This window comes from Rhipicephalus microplus, chromosome X (genome assembly GCF_043290135.1).
Source record: "Rhipicephalus microplus isolate Deutch F79 chromosome X, USDA_Rmic, whole genome shotgun sequence".
NCBI classification, from domain to species: domain Eukaryota; kingdom Metazoa; phylum Arthropoda; class Arachnida; order Ixodida; family Ixodidae; genus Rhipicephalus; species Rhipicephalus microplus.
This window is the reverse complement of record NC_134710.1, coordinates 347,517,660-347,529,120: the sequence shown is the minus strand read 5'-3', so window position 1 is coordinate 347,529,120 and position 11,461 is coordinate 347,517,660. Positions and strand designations below refer to the sequence as shown.

The 11,461-nt window shown below is 41.1% G+C and overlaps 1 protein-coding gene across 2 annotated transcripts in view; it reads left to right on the top strand.

The window, feature by feature from the left end:
* The first annotated feature begins 1,829 nt into the window (after positions 1-1,829).
* Positions 1,830-11,461, top strand: part of LOC119161155 (cytochrome P450 4V2) — a 52,784-nt gene continuing 43,152 nt past the window's right edge. The window contains exon 1 of one of the 2 annotated variants that reach the window (XM_075879839.1): positions 1,830-2,683. In XM_075879839.1, the coding sequence (XP_075735954.1) occupies positions 2,035-2,683 (649 nt within the window). In that variant the 5' untranslated portion in view covers positions 1,830-2,034. The remainder of the gene's footprint in view (positions 2,684-11,461) is intronic. The other variant, XM_037413507.2, reaches the window with a different exon arrangement.

The window sequence follows — 11,461 nt, the reverse complement described above, 5'->3', positions numbered from 1 at the left end:
CCATTCAAGCCGAATATTTTAAGCACTGAATGTTCGTTCACCCCTGGTATATAATGACTCAGTATACTAGGTCAGATGTGCATAAGGCTGTGAAGGCTGTGATACTAGAATTCGCCAACTCAAAGACAAAAACAAGTTTGCTAGCGTATAATCCACTGATTAAGAGTCCAAACGGGTTCGACAAGAGTCTTAAACACGATTTGCATAGCAAAAGCCACAACGCTGTAAACTGACATCAACATAAAAGAAGACAAAAGTAAACAATGTTTCGGCATCAATGACTGGTATACTTTGTAAAGCGCATTATTGTGTGTTGGGGCCACTCGTTGGGACCTTTTGTGCTATGCGCACCATGTTGAAGTTCATAGCTTATTTATTTATTTATTTATTTATTTATTTATTTATTTATTCATTTTACCTGCAGCACCAACAAGGCATTACAGCAGGGGGGTATATGCAAATACATGAATACGATTCATCATATGGGAAAAAAAAGAAAAGGAAAAAAGAGAACTGACATGAGAATAAGTGGTACAAATCTGCACAATAGCGCGTCAAATGTACAAGCAGTGCCACAATGAAAAATTTACATGTGCGACAAAAACGTGTGAAACATAGCATCAGATGTACAATTAACAATAATACCTGGTAGTTTATTCCAGGCCTCAATTGAATGGGGAAAGAAAGAACCCTTGTACACATCAGTACGGCAATCAATTTCACGAATTTTCTATTCATGGTCGCGTCGCTTAGATACAAAGTGCGGGGTTAGTAAGAACATTTTAGGATCAAGACCAGTCTTATAGAAATAAATACGATATAGTAGTTCAAGTTTGTGATGCAACCGACATTTACTTAGTGTTTCCCATCCCAACTCTGATTTAAGTAATGTAATGCTAGTGCGAAAACTATAATTTTTAGTTACAAATCGGGCGGCGCGGTTCTGGACGCGTTCTAGCAGTGTACATAAATTTTCAAATTGTGGGTCCCACATGGCGCAGGCGTACTCCGTAATGGATCTTACGTTGGTGAAATATAAAAGTTCTTTAACTTTTGGAGGAGCATCACTGAAGTTGCGTTTTAGAAAGTTGAGCATGCGGGAAGCAGAAAAGGACACGTGTTCAATCTGACGTTTCCAGGTTAGGTTAGATGAAAAATAGACGCCGAGGTATTTATAATCTAGCACTGTACCAAGATGCGTACTTCCCAAAGTGTAATTATCTTAAATGGAGGAGCATGATACTACTAAAAAAACAATTTGCGTGTTCTGTTAGTTTTTTTTAATACAATGTGCTTGCGTTATGCCCGATCGCACTGTGCTATTTCGAACGAACCTTTTTTATTTATTTTCCCGTTCTCTTTAAAATCAACCTGTATTTGTGAATAAGCGCAGAAATACTTCGTTTTCTGCCATCTGAGGCCATTACGAGATGAAATGGTGGGTAATCTTTAAAAAAGCATTCAATTGCCTCAGGTAGCTAAGCAATTGTTTTTCTCAGGGGCACGATTAGCTCCAAAGAAGTTCTTGAAAGCACAGGAAAATTTAGGCGCTGGCCACGGTCCGCAATAAAAGAAAAACTAGAATGGGAATGATTGTCTGTGTGTTACGAATAGGATCGTCTACAGGAACGGAAGATTTCATGGTACGGAAACTGTCTGGTCGACGGAAAATATTCACCGGCAGCAAGCAAACATTCCTCTTTCTCGCGAAAGAACAAACACCGCCAGCCAGCCAGGCATGTTTGCACTCTGTGCGCTTTGGGAGCTTCGGTACACAGAGAGAGAGACTGGACTCGGTGCTTTCGGTGTGAATATGGTCGCTCACGTACCTTCATCTTTTTGCGAGGCACGAAACAAGTATGAATCGCGTCGCAGACACTGTCACCTGCAATGTGTAATGGTAATTTGAAGTTTATATTTTTTTCATTCTTTTTTAGTACAAACGGTTCCTGAGACCGAAAGGAAAGCCTAGCTTTAGGCGAAGATACCACTCTGAAAGAGCGAAAGCTTGGTGGATCACTCGAAGAAAAGCAAATGGTGCAAGATCAGCGAGCGTGTACGCTCGGCCGGCGTGCCGTCAACACGTATCGACGCCTCGAAGGAGCGGCCCGTGTTGACCGTCACGCCGTTTCACTCCATTATCAGATATTCTCGCAGACTGCCGGGCAATTTATGGCTGCCGAAAAAAAAGTGCCGGGAAAGACAAACGAAGCGAGACATAAAGAAAGTACCATTCGTCACCACTCGGCCCAGCATCGTCCTGCTATGCGCGAGCCAACAGGCAGCCTACAGGTTTTCCCTCCTAGTCGCATGCTCATTTCCCTATTCGACTTCTTGGCATGGCGCTACGGTGGTGATGAAGGCAGTCTGGCCCCACTGCGCCGCATCCGACCCGCGAGCCCAGGACAAAGTCTGGGCAGCCGTACTCTCGAAGCTATGATGAATACAGTGGCGTCGGTTCGAACCTATTCGCTGTGGCTCTGGCTTTCCTGTAGAGCCCTCGCGGCCCTCCTGCTTGCTTACGGTGCCGCAAAGTTAGTGCTGTGGTGCTGGCACCAGTATGAGTTATTCAGGAGCCTCAAAGACATTCCAGGTCCAGGAGGCTGTTGTGCTCTGCTTTTTACACCGCGCTATTTCTTGCATTCTCTGTCTACAAATCCCAAGCGAGCCGGAAGCACAGTGGGTGAGTGCCTTGTTTTCCTTATTATATGAAATTGTGTATTTTCTGCAATAGTAGCACGATTAGCACTTGAGTAAAACAATGTCTGTGTTCGAAGGTCTATGCTGTTCCGCATCATCACTTTTCTATTAGCGATATTTGGCGTAGGGTTGATGAAAATAGTATTCTACAATTTGGAGTATACCGATGCGTGAAAAGGAAAAGGAAATTATGGCTGTTAGTCAATAAACAAATAAATAGATTAAAAACCAAACTATCACTCGTTTGTCTTTTCGTGTGAAAATAGGCGACGGTAGTCAGGACTAGAAGCTGAGAACAGCTTATTTGTTTTTATATATTTATTTATTTTAGCTACAGTGATCTGCTAACAGATCTTGCCAGTGTGGCTATGCATAAAAATTTACAAGCATTTTAGCACGTACAAGTTCATAACAATTGGAATAATTGTTTAAACGTTTGGATTTATTTCAAATAACACTGCTAACGAACACATGAAATCAAAAAACACAAATTCATCCTGTATTCATATATTTTTCTAACATTGCTCAGTTGTTTAGCATAACAGTTTCAGCATTAAATTGTTCGTATCTGTTATTGTCCTAGGAAATAATATTTAAAACAGTTATTCTTTGAGTTAATAGAAGCTATAGTTAAAGCATCTCTTATGATAACCTGATGAATGAGTAAAATATTGCAAGTGTTAGCAGTTTACTTACCATTTACGGGCTGAAACAGATAACTGAAACGACAAACATGGTGGCGCACCGTCCGTGGAGGTAGTGGCCTTCGTCTAAGTAGCTCAGTCACAATTGTGCGGCGGTGGGAATTGAAATGGAACCAGACTACTGTATGCGGTATGCGTTCTTCTTTTTCTATTATTATATACAGTGAATGTGCCCTGAATAACCATTTATATTCCCACAATGGTCGAGAGTAGGAGTTGTATGTTATTAAACAAACAGTAGGCGTACAAGATTTCAATGAGCGCCTCAAGAAAAACAGTTTGCGCAAAAAACTAGACACAACAGTACGCATGCGCTTATTACAAGAAATCTTATTAGTCAACCGCTCATCTGAATACTTGTTGTGTTACCTCTAATAGTGATATATTATCCACAACATATGCATAAATTAAAGCTCTCTATTGTTGATTATTCGTATAAAAAGAGTCGCATCAAATATTAATTTGCACTTGCCACTTTTTGCAGCATGTAATAACATTTGCCAAATCCTTATTTAGACACACTTGATCATCAAGATAAGATACCTCTTAGCGTTAAATACTGGGTTTGTCACAATATTTCACATGAGCGGATTGTTCTGCCACCAAACAAGCAGTCATTGCTGACAACCGCTGGCAAGATTCATACCCTTTCCCCCCTCAAGGCGATTACGCAAGCGCCAGTAATCACCGTAAAGAGGGAGAAGATTTCAATCTTGCCGCCGGTTCCATATCAGCACTGAATGGTTGTTTTGCTCACAGCGAGATGACGCGAGAAGAGACAGTGGTTGCTTCCACTCCCGCTTGAACGCGCTGCAAGCAGCCGCCGGAGCACGCAGGCCACGCGCTCCCATGTTCACTTACATAAAACATTGACAGTATACGTCTGGTATCGCATGCAAATGTCTTTGGTAATTCCGTTTTTCTTTTAGTCCTCTTTTGTTGAACTTTACTTTCCACAGAAAAGTTTTGCAAGTGGACATTGTGATGCTGCTGGAACATCCAGCATCCTTTGTTCTTTTACTTTGGTTTGTTAGACTGACCGGACCCTTGTGCTACATGATTCAGAAGGGCGGCCTGAATACATGTGGTGAAAATTTTTCTCTTAAGTGCGAAGCGTTTCTTAGCGTACATCAGCGACCATATCTATCTATCTATCTATCTATCTATCTATCTATCTATCTATCTATCTATCTATCTATCTATCTATCTATCTATCTATCTATCTATCTATCTATCTATCTCATCTATCTATCTATCTATCTCTATCTATCTATCTATCTATAGCTGTATATATATATATCTATCTATCTATCTAACCGCTGTTCAATTGTTCGCTCTACTAGCTGTTTCAATAGTGGGATCTATACCAAAAATTGTATGGCATCACAAGACTGTATGTCGCGCATAAATGACTAGTCATATAACTTGACACTTATGATATTTATGTCATTAACGACGTGACTTACACGTCATGGCCTTGCTGCTCTTCCGGTGGACATATTGCAAAAGTGGTAAGGTATGACATGACTGCATGACGAAAACAAATTACAGACGACCCTGACGTGGAAGTCATGATCTGCATGTCATATACGATAGACTACAAGCCACGTTCATGGTGCGCTCGTGGTCTTTCCGCTAGCTTCACATTTAACAAATTTGGTATTACGAGACGTGAATGGGTGATGATGGTATATGACTGGTGCAACATAATAATCATGACTTGCGTGTAATGCAAGAGCATGCATGACTTCATACCAAGCTCATGATGCGCTCGCGGCTGTTTCACTCTCTTAACATATACCAAATTTGGTATTCTGTGACGTGAATAGACGACGAAGGTAAATCAAATTTACAAGCATGATAGTCATGATATGCGTGCCATGTAAAACATGACTACAGGCTACGCTCATAGTGCGCTCGCGGCCATTTCAATAGCTCCACATATACCAAGTTTCTTAGCACGTGACATAAATAGACGACGAAGGTAACCGACATGTCCAAATAGAATTTTCCACAGGAGCGTGTCATGTAAAACATGTCTACATGCTACGCTCTTAGCGCACTCGCGGCCGCTTCTCTAGCTTTACATATACCAAATTCAGTATTACATGACGTGAACTGACGACAAACACAAATGTCAGGCGTATACATGACCATCATAACCTAGAAGTCGTGTACGGCATACTTTACATGCCTACCACTGCTGGTGCTGGTATTGTAAACAATAGTGGTGCCATTGTTACACGACTATAAACAAAATAAAGGCATCCTATCTAGCTAGATACGTGAGAGCGTGAGAGCGCATGTTTAAGTCAGATATATATATATATATATATATATATATATATATATATATATATATATATATATATATATATATATATATATATATCCTATGACTTAAACGTGGAAGCGTCCGTCAGCGACACCTGTAGCTAAAACGGTGAAAATAGAACAATCTTCTTCTGCCTGTTTTGGCATCAGGTAACATATAATCTTAGATCTTAGTTTGAGTGGGCAGCTGACCAAATAATAATGGTTATCTGCTCATTCGCAATAAGACCACGTAGTACGTCAGGCCAACAGGCCGAAAATTTGACGCGTTATTTGAAGGTTGCAGGCACGGTCCCTGCCCACGGCAATTAATGTTTTCACCCACTTTTCTTTCTTCACATTTACATTGCAATTACCTCATATAACATCCCCTGTACTTTCCTTGGCATGATTGTCTGTTTAATCTCATTATTGTTTTTTCTAACATAAATTACAAGTGTAAAGCGTACACTTCTTTCCTTCATTCACAACGAGGGTCTCGTTCTGGAAGACTTGTTGTCTTCAGATAGTATACGAGCAATTATTGGTCAGCTGTCCTCTCATAAGATCAAGTGCCACGTGACGCCAAAACAGATTGAAAAAGAGTGTTCTATAGTCACCGTCTTGGCAACAAGTGGCACTGACTGACACTCCTACGTTTAGTTCACATATATATACCCAATAAAGTGGATAAAGGGATAGCCTCTATGGTAGCTTAGTTGGTAGAGCACTGGACGCGTTATTCGAAGGTCGCAGATTTGGTCTCTGTCAACGGCAAGGTTTTTATCCACTTTTGTTTCTTCCCATTCACACTACAATTATTTGATATAGCATCCCGTCAACTTTCCCTGGCATGATTGCCGATTAGAGCTCATTAATATTGTGTGTAACTAGCAAAACGAGCCCTTAAGTGTACACTTGTTTCCTTCACACGAACATAAGGTATCACACATTTGAAAAAAACTAATGACCACATATGAAATCAATTTGTCGTCCCTTTAATACTTTCGAAAGTGTGTGTCTGTTAAACAGAAACCGTCGATCATGCAACATCCATCACGAGAATAGGTTTACTAAATGTCAATCTGATGTTGTGTATGAGATGCCATTGACAAGTAGAAATATATACAAAGGAGAAACTGGCCAATGCTACAATGACCAAGCAAGACACCATGCGCACAGTGTTAAGAATGGCTATGGTAGCCACATGGATGAACAATGCAAGGAATGTAATGTATTCGTTTGTTCCATAAAACACGATATTTTAAAAAATTCAAGAACGTAGAATGAAAGACAGATTGACTGATATATATGTGTGGTTTAACATCCCAAACCTACTATATGATTATGAGAGACGCCGTAGTGGAGGGCTTCGGAAATTTCTACCAACTGGGGTTCTTTAACGTGCATTCAAACCTGAGGACACGAGCCTACAGCATTTCCGCCACCATCGCAAATGCTGCTGCCACAGGTTGTATTCGATCCCGTGACCTGCGGGTTGAAAGCCGAGTACCAAGGAGGTTTAAAGAAAAAAATGCTGAATTGGAAGCAACCACAAGAACTTGCCAGCAGTAGTGAAGCCAGCTTTTGCCCTGCCAAGATGTCGGAGAAATTCTCTTTTCTGGTAGTTCCCACAAAAAAATCAAGGGAACAAGATATAATAGTGCAAATGTTATGTTAATTCTATAATAAAAGATAGTTGTTCCCGACGAAATAACACACACAAACGAGTGTGGATGACCGAATCTCCTAAAGACATTGCCTCTACTGACAGGCTTACCAAGAAGAAAAAGAAACACTAGGACACACTTGGAGCGCTATGAGACCCGAAAAAGTATCCACGCACAACTCGTTGGGCTTGCAAAAAAAATTAAAATGTGCCATTCTTCATCACTGAAGGGTGATACTTCGTTAGGCCCCAAGTAATATGGCTGCCGAAGCCGCCACCTCGCCATAGGCACGGCTTCACTCTTGGGCGATAATTTCCACTTCAGCAATTTTTTTAAACCTCCTTGCCGAGTATCTTAGCGACTAGACCACCACGGCGGGGCAATTAAATAATAATTATAAAAACATATTTTTCATCGGGAAAGCCACAAGTATTCATGGTCACACATGTGCCATCGCACATGAGCACACAGTTCTTGGCCTCTGTATAAAAGCAGTATAAGCACGTTCAATAAATTCAGTTCACAGTCACTCCTCTTTCCTGTTCATTTTGTCCCTTCCTACCGTTGTCGTGCTGTTATACAATACAACCACAATGAACCAACTCGCCTGAATTAAGCTCTTGTTGGTAATTGCTTTGTAATAATTTTTTTATTAATTAATTATTATACGACACCTTATGAAATGGTTTCCAGAAATCAATAAATATAGCGTATTTTGTTTCCTTTATTATTCGACTGTGTGAACAGCGTAATGGTTTTGAATAATTGAGTAGACATAGAAAGCTTACACTTGAAACAATGTTCGGTGGTCTAGTGGCTAAGGTACTCGGCTGCTGACCCGCAGGGCGCGGGTTCGAATCCCGGCTGCGGCGGCTGCATTTCCGATGGAGGCGGAAATGTTGTAGGCCCGTGTGCTCAGATTTGGGTGCACGATAAAGAACCCCAGGTGGTCTAAATTTCCGGAGTCCGCCACTACGGCGTCTCTCATAATCATATAGTGGTTTTGGGACGTTAAACCCCACATATCAATCAATCAACTTGAAACAATGTTGGATATCTAAGGATATGCATCGTGGTCTTCTAAGAAACCTACTATATATTGTTAAAATAGGTGTGATGTGACCAAAAATGATACTCTTTCCTTGCATCCATTCATAACAGCGCAGGACAGTCACAGTGGTTCTCGCTTTTGTGGTCGATAGCAAAACGTGTTCATCGCAAAGCCACCACTATCGTTGCGGCCTTGTCCAGACAGCATAACGGGGCAAATCCTGTGGTCGTTCGTACGCATAACGTTAGGGAGCACTAGAATAATCGTGCGTACTGGCACGTGAGTGAGATTGTCGCAGAGTACTTTTTTTATTTCGCGGGATTTTGTTGTTTGTAGAAAAACACTAATAATTAGCAAATAGAAATGTCCAAAACAATACACACCATTTGCAAACCAATCTATAACTTTCTGAATGAAATTTTTATCAATCTTTGTTCCTTCAATGGTTAGTAAACAGATGTAATTACACCATATTTTAGAACACAAAAATAATCTGACTAACTCCAGATAATGGTCAGCAAGTGGCATTCGGTAGCGTCGTGTTTGCGTGTGTTGGCATATTTTTTAACTCTGGCTAAATATAGCTGGGGCACCCTGTATAGGCACACCTACGCAAACATACGCTTGACGAAAATCCTATCAACTTCCACAATATACCGATCTCACCAGATGATCAGCGCATGCGCCGGTCTCTGACAGAGGCACTGCTGCCATCTTAATTGGAGTACTTAAGCGTGGCTGGGGCGGCTGCTTGCAGCGTGCTTCAAGTATATTGGCGTTTGGCACGAATCCCCAGTGCATAGGACGATTCAACGGGTTGAAAAACTTTGTCCACACCTGCAGTGCATGGTATTTTATTTCTGGTTACACTGCATATTGTAGCGATAAAGATACGCCGTCGGCACTGTTTACATGTGGCCAGGGTGTCTCGGCTTGTTGATGCGCTTGCGTGGCTTCGCTCAATTCACATTAGTTCTTTTTTAAAAGAAGAATTCACAACTCTGTCGTCATGAGAGCAATAATCACCTTTAGTGAACGTCTGCATGTGACCGATACAGGCTACAGTATGTGGAAAAAAACTTCCCCAAAGTGCGTAAAGCTCCGCGAACCTAATGTGGCCGAAAACAAACCAATTGTATAAAAAAAAGCTTTTTCGGATCTTTCTTTGTCCAAGCGACAATTTTCAATAGCACTGTGTTGTCAATTACCCACGTCTTTGATTAGAGTGATGCGTTAAACGTGAATGAATATGAAATGGTCCCCGTGAAACAAGCTAGAAGCGCGTCCATAGGATGGCAACTGACCGCATGCCGTTCCAACAGTTTACCGTTACAGAAGTCTTGTAAACGACAAAATATTTCTTACTGCAAAAAAAAGGATGATTTAAGAGGCTTTGGTGACGCACACATTGCGGCCAGCGACTGCCCCAGTGGACGCCTGGGCACCGATACCGTCGTTAGGCCTCTCATTTCAAAACTGCATTGCACCTACGCTCCTAATGAAAGCTAAGCTTTGCTACCGTGTTGCCGCTTCACGTTGATTTCATGATATTATCACATCTTCAGAGGAGTGGGACTGTTCCGGCGGCCGCGTTGGATACGATGCTGGCACGCCAGAGTTTTCGCCATGCGCTGCATGGCGTAAGCTGTGTACACGTGCAGCACGCACATTAAGCTGGGTTTGTGCGTCAGGTTTCATTCAAGCAATACGCTCCATGGTCATCATCACTTTTGGTGAGAGGTCTGTTGCCGTAATCCCTGTGTGGCCCGGAAAATGCTTTTTGTCCAATCCGCCACCGCTGACGGCGATTGCCTCAGCAAAGGCATTGAACACACGTTGCATGAAGTTTTGATGTTGCTGATCAGCCCATCGGTAGCGCAGAAAGCAAGTTATGATGCAATGAGGTACTCCTAAGCTACCCTGCTTCATATACACGCACTGAACTGGCAAACACTTTGAAGAACACGTTGAAAGAGCGTAATTTTTGCCGATTCGTCTGACTTCATTGGCTCTCGCTCACATTCCTGTCGAGTTTGACATACATTGAAACACGTGGAACATCTTAGTCCTTTTGCTCCATGCAGCCTGCTGTTCTAGCATGAAACGCCTCAAGCCTCATCTCTTATCATCTAAATATGACTGATAAAGTTTGTTGATGCAGCGTAACTCACCGAGTGCTAAAAGTACCGGCATGAACTGCAGCAGCGGCGGCGTATAGCGCAACTCGCGGTGAGATTGGTCAACTGGTACCTAGGCTTTGCAAAGCGTCCCGAAAATGAACGCAACCTCTGGTTGAAACAAAGCAAGGATGAAAAATGTACTTACACACAAACACACCACACACACACGCATTTATATACTTATATATATATATATATATATATATATATATATATATATGTATGTATGTATATATATATATATATATATATATATATATATATATATATATATATATATATATATATATATATATATATATATATATATATATATATATATATATATATATATATATATACCGCCAGAGCCAGGAGGCGCCGTCTGCTCGGGAACAATGCGTTAGTGAAAAGAAGGATACACAGACCGCGCAGACACCCTAAAGGTGAAAATGAGAAAAGGCAGAGAGATGAAGGGGGAAGGGGAAGGAAGAGTGAAAGGGGGCGCCCGGTACAGTCCACCTTATATTCTTCTTTTTTTCTTTTCTCTTTTTTTCTTTTCTTTTCTTTTTTACCTTTTTTTCTTTTTCTTCTTTTTTTTCTTTCCTTCTTTTTTTCTCCTCCTCTGATTTAAGATTGCATGAAGCTGAGCACCAACAAACTGTACCCTCAATCCTGATGAAGGCCAGACTCTAGGCTGAAACGTCGAAATAAACCACGTTGGGACCCTTCACGGAGGATCTACTTGACTACTTGCAACGATACGGCCACTCAACCACCATGCCTGCCTATATATATATATATATATATATATATATATATATATATATATTTTTATATATATATATATATATATATATATAT